The sequence below is a fragment of the Lodderomyces elongisporus genome, chromosome 5 (assembly GCF_030384665.1).
Source record: "Lodderomyces elongisporus chromosome 5, complete sequence".
Classification (NCBI taxonomy): domain Eukaryota; kingdom Fungi; phylum Ascomycota; class Pichiomycetes; order Serinales; family Debaryomycetaceae; genus Lodderomyces; species Lodderomyces elongisporus.
In genome coordinates, this window is record NC_083677.1 from 1,534,044 (window position 1) to 1,553,573 (window position 19,530).

The following is a 19,530-nucleotide window of genomic DNA, read 5'->3' on the forward strand; positions in this document are numbered from 1 at the left end:
ATAAATAAAAAAAGGATAACCAACTCTCTTGGATCTAAATCTGAATCTGAAATAGAATCAGCTAGTGGTAAATTCAAATTTGTTCAACATAGTCACTACAAAAAATCCCTTTGGGTTTCTCCACTCATTGCAATGTTTCGTCAAGTAAAGAGAAAGACTGCGGGAAGAAGGAATTTCGAGGAGAAAGCTATATCTTCCAAAATACAATATAACCTACCAAAACTATTCTCGTCAAGGCTTTCGTTTTATGATTTACCTCCAACAGAAGAAATCACGCTTGAGGAGTTTGAAAAATGGGCTATCGACAGGCTCAAAATCCTTATCGAGATTGAATCGTGTATAGCGAGATCCAAGACACCAGCAGATATGGAATCAGCCATCAGACCTTTACTTCTCAAGTATATGCCCTTGAGTCCCTCTGGTGCAGCCGCTGAGCATGTGATTATTCAGGAAAGGATGAAGGATTATTACAGTCATTTCATACTTCGATTGGTGTTCTGCAGAAGCGAGGAGTTGAGAAGAAAATTTATCAAAAATGAAACCATTTTGTTTAGAATCAGATACAACATCATGCAACCTAAGGAGCAAAAGGAATTTATTGAATTAAACCTGTATAAACTTCCCTGGTCATATATTTCGAGAGAAGAAAGAACTGAACTTTTTGAAAAGTTATTTGCAGCAAGCGGACACATACTCAAGCAACAATATAGTTCTGATGGCGAGACACCGTTTACTAATGACCAAGTGAGACAAATGATGTCGACTCGAGAGAATTTTATTAAATTACCATTTGAAAAGATAACTCAATTGGTTTCCAGTAGATCGGTGTATTTGCATAAAGGTTATGGCTATTTACCTACAAGTTTGCAGTTGAATCTATTGGCAGCTGAGTTTCAAGAGAACTTGAACCAAATACTCATTCGTACGTTCCAAGCAATTCCTCGACTAGAAGAAGACGATAGACTTCTTCCCTTACTCAATAGTTTGTCACAAAACTTTGCCAGCTTCCAATATGAAACAGATGTTAATAGCGAGTTGGCCTCGGATATCAATGCTGTCACCATAACATCCAAACAAATTATGTCGCATTACCCCCTTTGTGCTACACATTTACAACGCAATTTGTCCATCAACTCACACTTGAAATATACCGGTCGTCAACAACTTGGAATTTTCCTTAAAGGTATTGGCTTGAACGTTGATGAGGCATTGAAATTTTGGGCACAGCAATTCACTAAAAACGGTAACATGTCACAAGAAACATTTAACAAAGAGTACAAGTATAACATTAGACATCAATACGGATTAGAAGGTGCTAGAATCAATTATAGACCATGGGATTGTGCAACCATTTTGAACAAACCCAAACCCAGAGCCAAAGAGTTTCACGGGTGTCCATATAGGGATTTCACTGAAGCTCAGTTAAAGCAGACTTTCGAAGATAAGGGTATTAAGAATATTGAAGATATTAACCTGATCATGGATAATGTACAAAAGCAACAATATACAATTGCTTGTACTCGTGTATTTGAACTAACACATCAAAAAGAATTACTTGCTCAAAGCAAAGCTGGGCAACCAGCTCAAATGGAGCATATAAACCATCCAAACTTGTACTTTGACCGAAGCAGACAACTCGAAAGAGCAACGCAAAAGAAAGAAGAAGAAGGTGTGGGAACCACCCAGTAGAAATTGTAAAAAAAATAACAAAAACATTTTTGTGTGCTGATTGTTTTTACGCTGATTGAGCTGTGTGAAAATCGGTAAATTCCGGATTCACTTTTAAATCTATAATTGAACTTATTAATCAACAATGAATGAAGAACAAAAAAAATTGAAAATGAAAATGAAAATGAAAATGAATATGAAAATGAATATGAAAATGAAGATGAAAATGAAGATGAAAATGAAAAAAATCAACAAAATATTTAACCTACACAGTAAAAGTTTCAATGCAGTCGAGTCTATAACTTATTTACATCTGAATTAATCACAAGGATATGACCATTCTCTCACCGCCTAAAATTATGCATCTTTAAAGCTTAGCACATCTTTATATCCATCTTTAGTTTCTCCTGATTTCTTGATTACAGTATTACTAACCATCTTGGGCTTATTTATTGGCTCACCCTTCACAATCTTGTCCATCTCGTCTTTTGTTAATGTTTCATACTCCAACAAACCCTCGGCCAAACGCTTCAATTCCAATTTCTTTTCCAAGAGCAAATTTCTTGTTCTCTCTTCACTCTTTAACAAATACTCTCTAACTTCGTTGTCTGCCAAGTTTTTGATTTCTTGTGACCAACTTTCCCAATCATCACTCAACTTCACGGGACCAATCTTGTCACTCATACCATACGATAAAACCATTGCTCTGGCGACACCTGTGGCGTTACTCAAATCGGATGAGCATCCGGAAGTCACGTTTTCTTTCCCATTGATCATTTCTTCGGCAATTTTACCACCCATGCAAACATCCAATCTAGCAAAACATTCTTTTTTGCTCATATCGACCTTGTCCATCTCAGGAAGTTGAAAAGTGATACCCAATGCTCTACCTCTAGGCAAGATTGTTGCCTTGTATAATGGAGTAGCACCTGCTGAAAACATAGCCATAATGGCGTGTCCCGCTTCATGGTACGCTGTATTAATTCTAGACTCTTCAGTAATAACCATTTTTTTCTTGGCTGCACCCATCAAGATCTTGTCCTTTGCCCACTCAAAATGAGACATGTCAACTGCTGGTGCAGATAACTGCGAGGCATGCACAGCAGCCTGGTTGACCAAATTCATCAATTCTGCACCACTGAGACCTGGGGTTCCTCTGGCAATGATTGAAGGATCAACGTCAGCAGCAGTTTCAACATTCTCCATGTGGTGTTTCAAGATATCAACTCTTCCTCTGACATCTGGTAAGTCCACAATAACTTCTTTATCAAATCTTCCAGGTCTAGTTAAGGCTTTATCCAAGGACTCGGGAAAATTAGTTGCACCAATAATAATGATACCTGTTGACTGACTAAAACCATCTAACTCAACCAAGAGTTGATTCAAGGTCTGCTTGGCATATGCTTGATCCTTAGGGTTTCTCTTGCCTCCAATTGCATCCAATTCATCAATAAAGATAATTGCAGGAGATTTCTCTCTCGCTTGGCCAAACAATTCTCTAATCCTTTTGGCACCTACACCAACGTATAATTCATCAAACTCGGAACCTGACATAAAGAAAAATGGAACACCGGCTTCACCGGCAGTAGCTCTTGCCAATAAGGTTTTACCAGTACCTGGTGGCCCAGTAAGTAAAACACCTTTTGGCAATTTACCACCTAATCCAGTGAACTTTGAAGGATCTTTCAAAAATTCCACAATCTCTTCTAATTCTGCTCTAGCCTCGTCACAACCTTGAACGTCTTTGAATCTTACGGTACTTTGACTAACATCGACCGATTTGTCATTAACTTCTGCATTTTTGAAAATAGTGCCATTTTCGACAAGGTAGTTGAATGCATTAGTGGCACCATAAGTGATCAAGGCAACTGGTATAAGCCACTTGAGCCATTTCGATAAAACTGTCAATAAGGATTCACTTACAACAACGTGTACGGGTTCATGTCTCGAACCAAACCCATATGGAAACCCATTACTTTGATTAGAGCTTTGACCCAGGCCTTGTCCTTGCTGTTGGTAGCCATGTTGAGCTAAGGTGCTAGCAATATGATCGGCCTTAGCTCTATCTCCGACTTTTCTTAAAGCTTCCACATACAACTCGGCACTTTCGCGCGATGATGCTACTTTGCCATTCTCGTACCTCTCAATGACGACTTGTGGGTAGTTGTGGGCTAATAAAAGTTTGTAAAATTGATATTGTGCCACAGGGTTGTTGAGATTCTTGTTGGCTTCAATCTCCAGCTTCTGAAGTTGCAATAAAGCCGAGTTTGAAAGTAAACGGTGTTGTTGTATAGCGTTTGCCTTCCGCGTTACCTTCAGTGGCGATTGTAATTTGTTCCATCCAAATTGTGATGCTCTTGTTGAGAGCGCCCGCGCTATGGCATGTCTGCTACTGCTACTACTACTACTACCAATCATGGGTAGGCACGTGTAGCGTGCTAATGTACGACTTATAAGTGTATTCATGTGTTGACGAACCCTTGATGTCGATCGATTTGAAGGTTCTTTAGTAAAGTTCCAACTTCAGATTTGAGAAGTTGAGTTTTGAGAATATGAGATTTTCATGATCCTCTCTCTTTTTGTGCGAGGGTCACAGTTTTCGTTTCCATATGTTTCTCTCTCTCTCTCTCTTTTTTTTTTGGTGTGTCTGCATCAATTTTTTTTATGCCTTTCTTTTTGCCCTCTCTTTTGGTCCTCGGAAAATTTGGCAGAAGATTTTAGTCTTTTACATATAAACGATACGTTGTGATATTGTTGGCATTTGAGGAAGATAGACTGCCATAAGTTTAGCATACTATATTTATGTTTATGTATACGATTATTTATTCATTTATGTATAAATACCTCGTCGTTTGCTAACCTAAAACGTTTAGTAATACGTGAGAGGTAAAAAGATGATTTCTTTTGGTTAGAAAATGTACACCCTCTCATTTGGAATGGTAGTGATGAACCCAACAGGCTTGCCAGGAATTAAAATATGTAGTAATAGAATATAAAAAAAAAAATGTCACTAGTACAAGTAGCAATTAACAAAGCATTTGGTATTTGGTTTCGACTTTAACGTATGTGTTTGAGTGGGTGTTGATCTTCTTGGTTAAGAGGTGCTTGATACGTAATCATCATAAAGATAGTTTTCGTCTGTTTTTATTAATAATGTAGACCTATTATTAAGTACTAAAGGCTTACCAAAAAAAAAAAAAGAAAAAAAAAATAGGTGGTAAAGACTAGTGCTAACTACTGTTGCGCAATTGCAGATACATGGCCAACTTCAATTCACTCTACTTATACCATTACCACCGCTCAATATATCATCTATGTTCTTCAATGCTTGTGTCGCGGTATAATCAAAGTTTTCTTCAGTACTGGCACCTACATGTGGAGTGATCATAACATCCTCTCTACTAAAAAATTCCGGATTAATCTTGGGCTCCTCTTCAAAGACATCTAAACCTGCAAACAAAACTTTCCCGTTTTGCAAACCTTTCAACAACGCAGATTCGTCTATAACAGTCCCTCGTCCAATGTTGATTATTCTAAATGGCTTATTAATTGAAGAAATAAGGTTGTCATTTATGATATGATAAGTCTCTGGTGTTGCAGGACATGCAATAACGATCAAATCGGGTTGGGTCTCAACAATGGTGGGGAAATACTCTGCTGTGTATCCCAACGACTCTTCTTCTTTTTTGCTCAATTTGGAGCGTTTCACATATTTAATCTTCATGCCAAGCTCATTTAATCTCCTACCTATCAATCTCCCAATTTGGCCGAATCCAACAATTGCTACAACATGTCCTCTGGGCGACAAATTAGGTCTTTGACACATTGTCTCTCCAAAATGATAGCCTTTCCCGCTACCGGCTTTTACTGTCCCTGAACTATTTTCCAATTGGCCATGCGCCAATTGGTATCTAATGTCCAAGGTGTTCAATGTTGTTTGCTTGTTGTAAAGATGGAATTGACGAAATGCGGATATGGTATAGTAGGTGACCAAGTCAGCCACGGGTTCGGCAGCGCCATCACTTGGAACATTGGTCATGGCTATGTTTCTTGCTTGCATGACTTCTGCGTCTGCATGGTCATATCCAACAGAGCAAAATGAGATCACTTTCAACGAGGTTGGTGCTGTATCAATAACAGTTCTGAATCCCCCAATTGGTACAAATCCCAACCAAGCAGCATATATTGCACTTATATCCAGAAACTTTGTAGAAAGATCTTTTTCAAATTGCTCTTTTGTTGTCAATGTGTAGTGTATGCACTCGTACTTGTCTTTAAATTGAACATATTCGGGTAAATTTTTGTTCAAGTCACCAATGAATAAAACTTTTGATTTAGTCATTACACTCTAAAGGAAACCAAGAAACAAAAATGTTAAAAAAATAAAAAAAAATGAAAAACCTATTTTAAAAAAGCAACAGGTGGGTTAGGGAATTTGTATGGTAGAAGTAACAAGACACAACTAACAGATTTTTTGCAATAGTATTTCCACGTTGTATTAAAATTCAAATACTAAAATATGAATCCAAAAAAAAAAAAGGAAAAAGAAGAGACAGATTGAAGATTCAACTGGTATTTGCGGTTTTCCCTCTCACTGTTTTTTTTTTTTTTTCCGGAGTGATTTGACAACTCACAATTTCGTAGTCTCGGCTATTTTTTCCTTTCTTTTTTTTTTTTTTTTTTTTTTTTTTTTTACGAAACGCGCAATAATTTATTGACGCTTTCGACTTTCCCCACATAGAAAAATGCTTCTTCTTTTTTTTCCGTCTTGCCTTGTTAGAAACAGAAAGCTCAGTTTTAGTGCTAAAGGGATGTTTCAATATACATACGTTTCACGTATCTTTTAGAGCTTACAAGAGTAAATACAGTAAACGTTAAGCTCTTTAAAATCTGCAACATTCTTTCCAACTTTTCAGCAAAATAATAATAAAAGAAAACAACAATAAAGAAAAAGGGGAAGGTTATTGTGTCTTAAAAAGTTTTACCTTTACCTATATAATAAAGATATTACATTATTTCTACTAAAAATAGCTCGCTTAGCTTAGTGGTAAAGCGTTGCACTTGTAATGCAAAGATCGCTAGTTCAATTCTGGCAGTGAGCAACTTTTTTTTTCCAAAAGCTTTTCTTTTTCTTTTTTTTTTGCTTTTGGGCTTACTCTATATCTTTTTTGACACTTTTTAGCTTTCGCTCTTACTTACTTTAAACCTCTCTTGGTAAAGGTTTTGTTGAATGCAAATTTTGTATCTATTGTTTAGTAAGGGTAAGGTATATGTATTTGGGAAACTTTTAGATTTTGTAGACCAAGTATACAGGTGTAATTTGTAATTTTTACGCGAAAAAAGAAAAGCCCCTTTTAAATGGAGCATAATTTTAAAACAAATTATGACCAAAAAACTTCGAAAAAAATGTTTTTTTTTTTTCAAATACATTGTTGTAAATGATTATGAGATAGATTCAGTATATCAATGAATACAGAAGATAAAATTCTTGACTAAATTGACAGTATGTTGTCAGTTTCTCAAAACTAGAAAATTGTCTGTAGATCATGGACTCTTTTCACAGCTTTATTCCAATAAAACATATTGTTACAACATTTAAGCGGCTCTTTCTTTCGAGTTGTATCTTTATCTTTTATTTTTCTTTTTTTTTTTCTTTTTTTTTTTTTTTCTTTTTTTGCAGCAATAAACAGAACTTAATCTAATTCGGATTCAAGGTCAGTTTCAGTTTCATTTTCCTCTATTCTTTTTTGATATCTTGACTGATTTTTATCTGTATATATGTATGTATATATCAAAGATGAAACACTTGGTGTTATTAGTGGTTTATTTGGCTCATATATCCATGCTGTTGTTGATAACACCAGCTAATAAACCATATAAAAATGTTATCAAAGCATACCCATCTCAATTGCTATGTAACAAACAGATTAACCAAACAAAACTTGTTATACAACAATTAGCTGAAGATAATTCTAGCATTAAGGATATTGATAGAGAAGAAAAGAACAATCAAAGTGTTCACTATGGCGAAAATCCTAGTGAGAAGGTGGAAATTAAAACAAAACAGAATAAAGATGCTTTAGTAAGTTCACTCGATTCATTGCATCCTCAGCATCACAAATATAAACATCAAATTTGTTGGAAGCAGGTTAAAGACTTGATAAAACTGGTTCGCTCCAAATATAATTGTGATGAGAATCAAGTTATAAAGTGTAAGAAACATTCTGACCAACTTGCCCAATTTTTTTACAAGGGAAAACTCAAGATCGGTAATAATGTACGTTTACTAGCATCATCAGACAAGAATTCTTCACATTTAAGCAAAAGCTCCTTTTCCATTACACCAACAACGGAACCAACTTTTAGCATCCTCCCAATCTCTATCACAACAGTACCTGTTAAACCTCTTGAGACAATCGATTATACTACAAAAACAATCTAGTCGGATGTAAAAACAGATTTTCTTTTCAATCCCATCTCCCCACCATGAATTACCCTTTACATAGAATAAAAAAAAAACCAAAGATAATATTTGCAAGTTGCATGTTGTATAATATTGATGCTCCTAAATCCACACACATGTTTTACATTTGCTCGCATTATCGCTCAGACACCCATTATAACCATTGCGTGGGTCTTTGAGATTGCTTTAAACAGTCTTGAGTGACCGTCCCCTCCACAAAAAAAGACAATTTAGTTCGATTTTTGACATCAACAATTGTTCAACCGACTCAATTGTTATACATTATATTTTGCATATGCATTTGTATTGATATATATGCTTAGATGATGATAAATTGTCGTAGAGAAGAGAACAAAGAGATAAAAAGTAATAAAGAATGAAAAAAAGAAAAAGGAAAGGGGTGTTTACAAGCCAGTGTGAGCTAGTTGAAATGATAGTAGATGGTGGAATATGTAGTGCAAGGTATAGATAATACTATTACGATAATTTGGTGTTGGTATTGTAATATTCATGTGCGGCGCGTTGGAACTTCAAAGAGCCCAAGAAGTTCAAAAACATAGACACACACACACAGACATACAGACACACAGACACATAGACACGTAATTCAAATATACCTTTCTTTGTAGCAGAAAACTAAAGCTTCACATATCGTACTTACATGACACTGTTATCCACGTGGACGCAGTTCCAATTGTTTGATTATACCCCGGTAAGGGATCCTGCGTTTCAATCGGATGATCCTTTGTTTTCGGACCCTTCATTAAGTGCGATAAGTGCTACAAAAACATACTTGATTATTGCCGTCAACAATTGTGAGTTGAAAATCATTGACCCTCAAACTTACACCAAGTTGGGCCAATTTCAAGCATATGATTCGGATTATAGAATAACATTTATTAAACCACTACGCAACTCTGGGAACTTGGTTGTGACCCTTGCAGAGAAACAAGGGTTTCCATTGATTATAAAGCTATGGGACATTACCAAAATATTGAATATCGCCAGCTTGGAGTACTCAGAATATAAGTTCAAGTTTCAAACTCAAGTATCAGTGTACAACCATGCCTCTGGTACTGGTGGCGGGTCTCAAGATAATTCATTTCCTGTAAGTTGTTTTGTTTTCAACTTTGACTTGACGTGTCTTGCCGTGGGCTATACTGATGGCAAAGTGATCCTAATCAGGGGAGACCTTTTACGAGATCGTGGGTCAAAACAGAGGGTAGTTTATGAAAGTGGAAGTGACCCTATTACCAATTTACAAATTGACGAGAGCGACCAAATCCTATATGTTACAACAACTTCAAAGGTAATTACCGTAGCGACAACTGGTAGGAATCAAGGTAAACCACTTAATATTCTCTCACGGAAACAGGGAGCCGCATTAGGGTGTTGTGAATTATTGCAACAACAAGAAACACAAGAAACACAGGAAACACAGGAAACAAAAGAAATACAAGAAATACAAGAATCACGAAGAACACGAAAAACATTGGAGATATCAGAAAAACACAAACACCAAAGAAATGAAGAGCTATTGGTTGCTCTGGAGGATTCTTTAACGCAATACAATGCAGAGAGAAAAGTGAAAACTATTCCGCTCCACATTTTCAAGTCACGAATAATAGCATTAGGTCAACATGTTTTTATGGTGTGCCCCGAAGAGGATGGCAAAGGGTTGAAAACGAGAATAATTGCTGTTGACTTGAGAAACTTTCACATTTCCTTAAATTTGTTGCTTAACGATATTGCAGTGAAGGCTATTTTCAAGCTGGATAATAAACATGTCTTTATTCTAACTAACGATGGGGTTTTGTACAAAGTGTTTGAAAAGCCCGCAAATCAACAGATTGAGATAATTGTTCAGAGAGGATTATTCTCTGTGGCTTTTACTTTGGCCAAACAACTACAGCTTCCCACAAGCACATTGTTAAGAATACAGAACTTACATGCCGATCATCTTTACAATGATCAATACTATGAGGAAGCCATTGACATTTATATCAAATGTTTAGAACTTTTGGAAGAAGAAAAGAAAAAGAACGAGACAAACAAAAATATACAAGGAAGAACTGAACGAGCTCAAAGAAGTGAAGAAAGACACGGAGAAAGAGGAATGGGAGGCTACATAATGAAAAGAACAGATAAAGGCGACGATAATAAAGACGACGATGCAATGGCTGAATTTATAATGGGCGTGATTACCAAGTATAAAGATGCCTCAAATATGAAGTCGTTGGTCAAGTTCCTTCAAAGGTTATATAACAAAAATATTGCCGATATTGACCACATCACTTTATTGCTTTGCTGTCTTTGCAAGCTCCAGAGAACGGATGAATTAGATCATTTTATTGAAAATCTTGATTTGAGCATAGAAAACTTACAAAACCTAAATTTCCAACTCATTATCAATCTATTCAAAGAGTTTGGCTTTTATACGCAAGTTTTGAAGCTTCTTCATAAACTACAACAATCGAAATTGATTGTTGATTTGCAGCTAAACGAACTAAAAAGCCCCAAATTGGCTTTGAAATATATGAAGACTTTAACCATTGATGATTTGTTACTAATTTTGATTGATCATACCAAAGCTTTACTAGATAATTGTCCAGTTGAGACTACTGAGCTCCTTATAGACGTATTTACAGGTAAATACAAGGCATGCGATCCTGAGGAGCCTGCAAAGAGTATAAGTAGTAACAGCGAAAAAAATGGCGACACAGCGCTTGAAAAAGAATCTTCAGTCGAGCCATCCAATTACCAATCATTTTTGAGCTACTTGTCACTTATTCGACCCGAGACAAGAGAAGATGACCAGGAATTTTTGTCTTCCTCTACATCTGCAAACAGACAGCAGAATGCCGAACCGACTTATCTACCACCGAAACCAAATTTGATCTTTTCTAGCTTTACCGAGAGTCATAACTACGAGTTTGTCATATTCCTTGAGGCTTGCATTGAAGCATATGATAAATTTCAAGGGAGTATCACGGATAAAAAAGAAGTTCTCTTGACTTTGTTTGAAGTCTACTTATCTTTAAACTCGACTACCGGCGAGTCAGAATGGTTTAACAAGGCAGAAGTATTACTTGAGCAATACAAACACTTGCTAGATGATGAATCCGTATTACTCCTCAGCCACTTGTTCAAATTCTCACCAGGCGAGGTTTCGGTAAAGGAAGGCAATAACGACGAAGAAGGTCTATTTGCAACTTATCAAATGAAGGAGGATGTAGCAGGATGCTTCAGGATTTTGCAGAAACATGGCGAAAGAAAACCACAGTTATACAAAACCATGCTTGAATTTGTAATTTCCAAACAGTCCGTTTTCGAAAAAGTGAGCGATGGCGACATTCAGACTCTTATCAAGCAAGTGAGACACTATAAGTTGGTTGATCCGTTGGAATTGCTTGATTTATTAACCAATGGTGACGAGCCCCGCGAATTTCTTACCTTTGGCATTGTAAAAGATTACTACATGGAGCTTTTCAATAACCAGCAACAGGAAATAAGCAATAATGAGAAATTGATTGAAATGTATGAGCAAGAATCTGTCAAGAATTCATTAAAGGTATCAGAGTTGACGAGTCGCCCATTTATCATACAAAACAACAAGTGTTCGCTATGCAAAGCGAAATTGGATTTTCCCATGGTGCATTTCAAGTGCAAGCACTCGTTTCACCAAAAATGTCTTTCAACAAGTCTAATTGCACATGGCAGCAGTAATAGCTATGGCGGCCATAATGGACACGGAATTGGAGAAAGCTCACACAAGAGTGTGTACGCTAGAGACGATGACGACTCCAAATCCAAATGTCCACTATGTTTAAAAAGTCTTGACGAAATGAAATACGTCAAAGGGTCTCAATACAAGTTGAAAGAACAGTACGAACCATTTATCAATTCTTTACACGAGAGTACGGATAAATTTAGATATATCGCTGATAGTATTGGCAAAGGTGTGATGGAGAATGAGTCAATCACTATAGACTAAGTAGTGCTCAATTATGGCAAAAGGAAGAACAAAAAACAAAAAAGAAAAAACAGAAAAGTTACCATTTGGTAAAATGCGTGATCTATTGATAGTTAGCTATTTCTATATATTTCACTGCATGGATAGAGTGAAGAGTAAAAACAAGTTCTTTTATGACACTAGTTGGTCTTGGTTATCTATGTTTTTTTAGCAAGTTTTTACTTCTCTATACTGTTATAAAAATTCAAATGATGATGAAGTAGTTGGAGATCTCAAAAATGTTTACAACCTTGAGTAATTATGAAAGTTGCTGTAGTTTGTTGGCAAGCTCCACCAGTTCACGTGTAAGGTTTACAGTATCCTTATAAGATACTACTTGTTCTTCAAAATTTTTTTTTCTTTTTCTATTACTTTTTTTCCAATTTGATTATCATTGGTGAGAGTTTCACATCCTCTTGAGATGTTTTGAAACAGTTATGTACCGATTTCGAAACAATTCTCTTACAATAAGTTTTTGTGACATATTTGTTTAAAATTGAAAGTTTGACAAGAACTCTTATACACACTTAGGCAAGCTGGAGCAATTACAGTTCTAGGCCACCAATGAAGAAATCAATAATTTTTCAGTACAATTAATCGAGAGTCTTACACCCCTTTCCCTTTAAGGTTCCTTCCCCCCCCATGATTCAGCCTAGTTACAATGGCACCAACCACTGAAAAAATAGAAAAGGAGTGAAGCCATGAAAGGGGGAGAAAGTTGGTATTAGGTTATGAGATATCGCTTTATAATTATAATTATTATTATGATTATTATAATTAATGTTATAATTAATATTATATTTAGTGTTGATAATATTCTTATTTGGTTTTGTTATTTTTGTCTGGGGTTGTAATAGAGTTTGATACTGAAACATATTGCAAAACACACTTTTCAGTGCATTGTTGAAAATTATAGTAATAACAATAACAACAACAACTACACTACTTCAAGTTTTACAGTCTTTTTTCCCATTTTTTCCCCTTCTTGTTGCAACTTCATTATATGCTGAAACTAAGGTTACTATGTGGTTTTTTTGAGAGATTCAGACCATTGGTCTATTTCAATTGAATTCTTGTTTTTGCTTTTTGCTTTTTGCTTCTTGCTTTTTGCTTTTTGCTTTTTGATTTTTGCTTTTTGCTTTTGCTTTCTTTACTTCTTTTTGGTAAATAATTTACAAAGGAATGATCCCTGGTTCCTTCTATTCTTCAATGTATTCATTTCTCATCAGACTCATAAACATACCTTCAACCTTTAGGTATCTTAAAAAACAATTGTGATGATTACGACAATGCAGTATAAAGCAAAGGGCATTGATAGCCTCATGATGCAATCAAACACTTCATCAGAGGATATTTCACAGCTTAAACTGCCAGTTTTTCCGATAAATGAATATGGTCTAAGACTCACTCCAACTCCAACTCCTGATCCCGATTCTGCTTGTCCCACTTGGATGAAATTTATGGATGAACCGTTAGAGGGAAAATCTTGTGGTGAATATGATTTTCTAGGAAAAGTATCACCTTCCAATAGTTATATGAATCAGGTATCTCATTTGAAAAGAGCTGAGATTAAGTTTAATAAGGAGATAGGGAGACCCAGGAGGAAACCACCACTGCCGTCACTGCCGACTCCGCCGCAAATATCACCAATATCATTATTATCATCATTACCACAGCAGCAGCAGCAGCAACAACAACAACAACAACAACAACAAAATCAACGCTTGAAGTCGTGGCAACGTCCTAGACCCAGACAGTTGGCTCAATTTGATTTAAATTTGAAAATGCCGCCTCCCAGAGAAAGAACAAAGAGACAGTTGGCCACAAACACTGCAACACTCCATGCAAAAAGAGTCAATTCTCCACTAGCCGCTCAATTCTTTGACGACAAGATTAACATAAATAACAGCAGCAGCAACAGCAGCAACAACAACAACAACAGCAGCAACAACAACAACAACAACAGCAACAGCAACAGCAACAGCAACAACAACAACAATAGCAGCAACGAAATTAATAGTAGTGTCCGCAACGTTGTAAATATAAAAGATGACGAAGGAGTAAAGTTCAATTACCAGCGACATATTGTTGAGTTTTTGAGTTATGTTGTCCAGAGTATAAAGGATCTAGAGAAGTATATCGTTGAGCGAAAAGGCTTTCATTCTGCTGAGAGATCAACTGGCTATGACTCAATGTTTCATAACTTGTTTAGGATAAAGGAAGGGTATAAGCATATGGTTTTATACATTTTAACAGAATTGAACAAACGCTCTGGAGTTATACCCAGAGGCAACGATTCATACATAAGCGACGAGGAATTGATCAACTGTAATGTTTTCCAATTTGTTTACAATTGTACCATTGAGGAAATAAGCTTGGGCCACTTATTCCTCTCGTCATTCTTGTTTAATGATTTCAAATTTAATTTAATGAGCTACTATCACAAATTTGAGTTTGTTATTAAACGGTTGGCGGAAGATTACGATTTCAAAAGTTTGTCTATCCCGTTGATGGTTTGGTATAAATTCCCATATTTTATAAAGCTTCTTCGAGATGACTTGCAAGGGGTCAATAAACGGTTTTCGCAGGATTTAGAGTTGTGCTTGGTTAGAATGAGTGCTATAACACTGAAATTTTCCATTATTGATGAGTTGAGGAGGAAGAATGGGAATGAAATCAAGGACTGGGATGATATAGCCAAGGTGGAGGATTTGTTAAAGACAAGATTTCCGGAGTATAGCGATGGTCCAGGCAATAATGCAAAACCCAAGAAATTGTGTATGAGCCAGCGCGTTGTAGCTGACTATATCAATCAACCTTTAAGTTCCTCTGTCGATACTAAAATTGTTGGCACAAAACATCTGGGAAATGTTGGTAATCGCAACAACAACAACAACAACAACAACAACAACAACAACAACAACAACAACAACAGCAGCAGTAATAATAAAGATGCTGCAGAGTCAAGGAAGGATTCGGATTCTAAAGTATATACTGGAAGCAAGTCACTTGTATCTTCTGGTGCTGCATTGATCAAGCATTCTCTACACATGTTTGCAAAAAGTCACCATCATCCAAGCAGTAGAGATAGAGCTTCTCAAGTACAGAAAAACACAACCCATTCGAAGAATGGGAACATTTCTGTTGAAACTACGTTAATGGAGGAGGAAGAAGAAGAAGATGATGAGGAAAAAGAAGAAGAAGAAGTAGAAGAAGAAGAAGAGAAGAAGGAACAGGAAGAAGGAGAAAAAGACAATGGGGTAGTAAGAGAGGATAAAGATAAACGAGGACAACACAATATTGGTATTGATGAGCTGCGTTCAAAACATGTATCGAGTTCGTCTTCGAGGTATAGTGAGTCTATCCATCCCCGGGTCAAAACATCAAAAAGGAGAACCTTGTCTGTTGCATTGAAAAATAGGCCGCTTCCTAGTACACCAATTGATGTTTTGGCGGGTGAAGAAGAGAAGGTGTTGTCTACACTGCACAAGCATGCACATTCATTGCATTCTGCGCATACAAACCATTCGAGGCGTTCTCGGCACGTGAAGCATAAGAAGGATATCGAGGCTTCCTTGGCACAAATAAAGCACCAGATGGATTACCTTGCCAAGTTGAGAGCCCGTCTTGCACAACTTGGTCCGCAATTGATCAAGTTTTTGGAAATGCAATTGGAGTATAGCAAATTGTGGCAAACTTTTCTAGAAGATGATCTAGGAGCGGAAGGAGAACGGTATGGCAATGGTAGTGGTAGTGGTAGTGGGAGTCGAAGTAGTGACGCACATCCAGATCCATATATTCGTTCCATGTATCAGGCTTTTAGTGAGAAGATAATGTCGCAGATTGAATATACAAGAACCTCTGTGGCAATGCATATACAAGAGAAGTTGATTTTCCCCATTGACGAGTGTCTTAGGCTATGTCGACGTGGTCGTGGTGATGTTGAGCACTTGAATAAATTTATGGAGTTGATTGTTCGACAGTTGAATAAGCTCTATTGCGAGTGGCTTGAAGAGATTATAGGTCACAAGTCTATTTTAGAGTATCAGCAATTGAGTGACAAGATGCGCGAGGTGTTGAAGGAGCAAGAGAAGGAGATAGAGAAACGAGCAAAAAGGAAAGTTGTGATGGTTGGTGATGATATTATTGAGTATTATAACCAGTTGACGAGATTAAAGAGTTTGTTACTGTGAGATTTTGTTTTCTTTAGTTTAGTTTTGTTTTGTTTTTTTGGCAATAAAGTGGAATTAGATACATAGTTTGTACTTTTAGAGTGTTTGTAAGTGTTTGTAAGTAGTGCTTTGCTTAATATAAGATTGGTGAAGAAAGTAAAAGGGGTCGTGTGATTCTTGATCAACAAACCTGAACATTTGCAAAAGAGCCACACAAAAAAAATTGAAAAAAAATTAAAAATCTTATATACTTATTACATAATACAACTTATTAGTATTACGTAATGAAACGTACGTTGCCAGATGGGTGGATGAAATCTTGAGATGAGGGCAATATATATAGTACAATAATAGCAATCATCACAGGTACACACACACACACACGTCTATACGAATATATATATGAATATATACAAACCTCCTATTTATAGAAGAATTGCTATTGGTATATATTCCATAGTTGCACACGAGACTAAGAGGTTTAGATATGCAAAAAAAAAAACAACAGCAACTAATAAAACGCTTGCTATTGCCAAAAAACAACATCGTTTCATCTACCAGCAATGATGATGGAGGTGTTATTATTGTAATTATAGTTAAAGATGTTTACAGTAGTATAAAGATGTTAAAGAGACCAATTGGTGACTCCTTATCGGTGATACTAATCTGAGGAAGCCAAAAATAAAATAAAATATTATTGTTCTTATTTTTTTCCAACTACCATATTACTTTGTGTAGGGTAATATTATACTGGACAAGAAAGGAGGGAAGGGGACTGGTGGGAAGAAGGAGATGGAGAAGGAGAAGTAGGTGATGGAGATGGGGAGATGGAGATGGAGAATAACGGAATCCATCTTAACTCATTCCTCTTTAGCCAATTTTTTCTCGACCCAAGTGGATCAGTCATAAAAAGAAAGAAACTTCTCTTTTGTGGTTGGGACAGCTTAGAGGAATATAGTGAACTGTGATTCGGCCGAACCATCAATTTTTAGGTCGTAGTTCCTCGGCTAACACAAGCACTGTTTCCACACTCTGTGACTATACAAATAATAAATAGTAGAAGTGGTATAAGAATAGATGCAAATTAAAGGGTTATACTAGTGTTAGCATCAGCATTTTGAAGATTTTAGGAGTTCGAATTAAAGGTAAAAAAAATATATATGTAGTACATCTCAATGACTTAGCAATAGCAAATTTGAAATATTTGTTCTTCTACTTCCACATCTTCTTCATATAACATAGAACTTGGTCTAGGGTGTTGTTTGCTGTCAACTTGATTGCCGTCTAACAAACCTTCTCCTTCCCTTTTCTTGCTATTTATGCAAAAAACTTTGTTTGTGCTATTCCCGGATTGTGTTACTGTGTTTGGAATATATATATTTTTTTTTGATTTAAAATTTTTTTTTTTTCCATTATGGAGGATTTTCTCTCTCCCCCCCCACCCAAAGAATGAGAGAGAGAGAGAGCGAAAGAGCGAGAGAGTGAGAGAGGTAGGACGATCCCCTTTCCAATATTTATTCTTTATCTTCTGATTATTCTTGATCTTTTTGCCTTCACTTTTTTCTTCTTTTTACAGCTCTTCTTGACAAGTACGAACCATTCAGAAGCTGTGTTAGATATAAACTTTACCAATTGATAATATAGATACTACTATTACTACTATTACTAAAACTAAAATGTCTGCACTTCCTAATCCATCCCAGCAACACTCGTCTGCTATCCCCACTGGTGAACACATTCCACCTCCAATTGGTGAGACCTCATCTTCAGATTACCAAACCTCAATCAAACCATCTACTGGATACACTGGAGTTGATAACGATGCTTCTTTCAACCCAACAGCAACCTCTCCTGTCAACCCATTTACCTCTGGTAGTGGCAACACCACTACTTCTTCAGCCACCACCAATACTTCTGCTGGTAGTGGTACTGCTGGTACTGCTGGTGGTGTTTTAAATACTGGTGCCGCTGATAAAACCTCAATCTGCTACTTGTTGACTTGGAAAGACCCAATCCACACTGGTAAAGTATTTGGCTCCATTGTGTTTGGTTTACTCATCTTCAAGAGCGTTAACTTGGTCAATATCTTTTTCCACGCTTCATACGTTGCATTGTTATTGTCTGCTGCTGCCGAATACGTTGGTAAATTGTTGACCGGTAAAGGTTTTGTTACCAACTACTTTAAGCAATCACCAACTGCAAAGTCCTCATACTCTGAGAAATTCAACAAGGAATTCTTGCCAACCATTGCCGACTTGAACACCCAAATTGAAAAACAAGTCAAGAAAGTTGTGTTTGCCCAAGATATTGAGTCTACTTTGAAAGCTGCCGGTATCTCTTATATTCTTTACAAAGTCACCTCCTTTGTGTCTTTGTACAGCTTGTTCATCTTTGCCATTGGCTTCTTCTTCACCGTGCCATACATTTACACCACTTACCAGAAGGAAATCGATGCTGCTGTTGGTAAATATACCTCATGCGCCAAGGCTAAAGTCAACAAGACTCTCGATGACTTGTGTCCACACGTTCACGGCTTTTTCAAACAATTGGGTCCAATTGGTCAAGCCATTGAAAAGAAGTTGCCAGTGAGAACCGCCGGTTCTACTGTTGGAAACTCTAGAGCTACTTCATACGGCACTGCTGCTGATCAACCAATCCCAGCATCATCATCATCATCATCATCAAAACCAACTGGTATCTCTTCAGGTGTTTCATCAGGATCCACCCAACCAACCCACAAGACAACTGGAACTACCACCGGTCACTCATTCCCAAGTGTTGGTCAAACCAAGGTCTCTGAAGGATTTGAAAATGACACTGATGACTTTGCCGACACCACCCAAGGAAGCAAATTCTAAACCTGTTGAAATGCGAGAGTTCAAGTCCAAGCCAGAGCATTAGCCAAAGCATTAGCCAAAGCATTAGCCAGAGCATTAGCCGAAGCTTAAGCATTAGTGATTGTGAAGACAAAAAAGAAAAGAAAAGAAATTGAAATTGAAATTAGAATGGCATGGACATGGATATGAGACAGGGTGAAAAGAAGAGGTTTTAAATGAGTAGGAATCAAAGAATAAAGAAAGTAGGGTGTGTTATTTATCATTCAATACCAAATCTAAGAATGCGGTATTGTTATTATTATAATTATTATTATTTTTTTTATTTTACAATTTGCATCATTCTATAATAGATGATGGTCTTTAAATTTGAATTTGATT

At 36.6% G+C, this 19,530-nt stretch overlaps 7 protein-coding genes and 1 non-coding gene across 8 annotated transcripts; 6 read left to right on the plus strand and 2 right to left on the minus strand. All coding sequences in view use genetic code 12, as the record gives it.

Moving 5' to 3' along the window:
- Positions 1-132: 132 nt before the first annotated feature.
- Positions 133-1,689, plus strand: PRI2 (DNA primase subunit pri2; the record flags this gene model as incomplete). The annotated part of the gene is made up of 1 exon (XM_001523070.1): positions 133-1,689. One exon carries the CDS (start codon positions 133-135, stop codon positions 1,687-1,689), a length of 1,557 nt encoding a protein of 518 aa, XP_001523120.2.
- Positions 1,690-2,025: 336 nt separating this feature from the next.
- On the minus strand, positions 2,026-4,134 carry YME1 (i-AAA protease yme1; the record flags this gene model as incomplete). Its single annotated transcript, XM_001523071.1, has 1 exon — positions 2,026-4,134. The coding sequence occupies one exon, from the start codon at positions 4,132-4,134 to the stop codon at positions 2,026-2,028; it is 2,109 nt and encodes a 702-aa protein (XP_001523121.2).
- A 259-nt stretch (positions 4,135-4,393) lies between these two features.
- Positions 4,394-6,010, minus strand: PVL30_004425 (uncharacterized protein; the record flags this gene model as incomplete). Its single annotated transcript, XM_001523072.2, has 3 exons — positions 4,394-4,462; positions 4,513-4,523; positions 4,957-6,010. 3 exons carry the CDS (start codon positions 6,008-6,010, stop codon positions 4,394-4,396), a joined length of 1,134 nt encoding a protein of 377 aa, XP_001523122.2.
- Positions 6,011-6,698: 688 nt separating this feature from the next.
- Positions 6,699-6,770, plus strand: PVL30_004426. The gene has a single exon. It is a non-coding gene; the product is annotated as a tRNA-Thr (tRNA).
- A 740-nt stretch (positions 6,771-7,510) lies between these two features.
- On the plus strand, positions 7,511-8,110 carry PVL30_004427 (uncharacterized protein; the record flags this gene model as incomplete). The annotated part of the gene is made up of 1 exon (XM_001523073.2): positions 7,511-8,110. One exon carries the CDS (start codon positions 7,511-7,513, stop codon positions 8,108-8,110), a length of 600 nt encoding a protein of 199 aa, XP_001523123.2.
- Positions 8,111-8,792: 682 nt separating this feature from the next.
- On the plus strand, positions 8,793-12,125 carry VPS11 (Vacuolar protein sorting-associated protein 11; the record flags this gene model as incomplete). The annotated part of the gene is made up of 1 exon (XM_001523074.1): positions 8,793-12,125. The coding sequence occupies one exon, from the start codon at positions 8,793-8,795 to the stop codon at positions 12,123-12,125; it is 3,333 nt and encodes a 1,110-aa protein (XP_001523124.2).
- A 1,307-nt stretch (positions 12,126-13,432) lies between these two features.
- Positions 13,433-16,336, plus strand: FAV1 (sorting nexin; the record flags this gene model as incomplete). The annotated part of the gene is made up of 1 exon (XM_001523075.2): positions 13,433-16,336. The coding sequence occupies one exon, from the start codon at positions 13,433-13,435 to the stop codon at positions 16,334-16,336; it is 2,904 nt and encodes a 967-aa protein (XP_001523125.2).
- A 1,655-nt stretch (positions 16,337-17,991) lies between these two features.
- Positions 17,992-19,173, plus strand: PVL30_004430 (uncharacterized protein; the record flags this gene model as incomplete). Its single annotated transcript, XM_001523076.1, has 1 exon — positions 17,992-19,173. One exon carries the CDS (start codon positions 17,992-17,994, stop codon positions 19,171-19,173), a length of 1,182 nt encoding a protein of 393 aa, XP_001523126.1.
- Between the last annotated feature and the right edge of the window lie 357 nt (positions 19,174-19,530).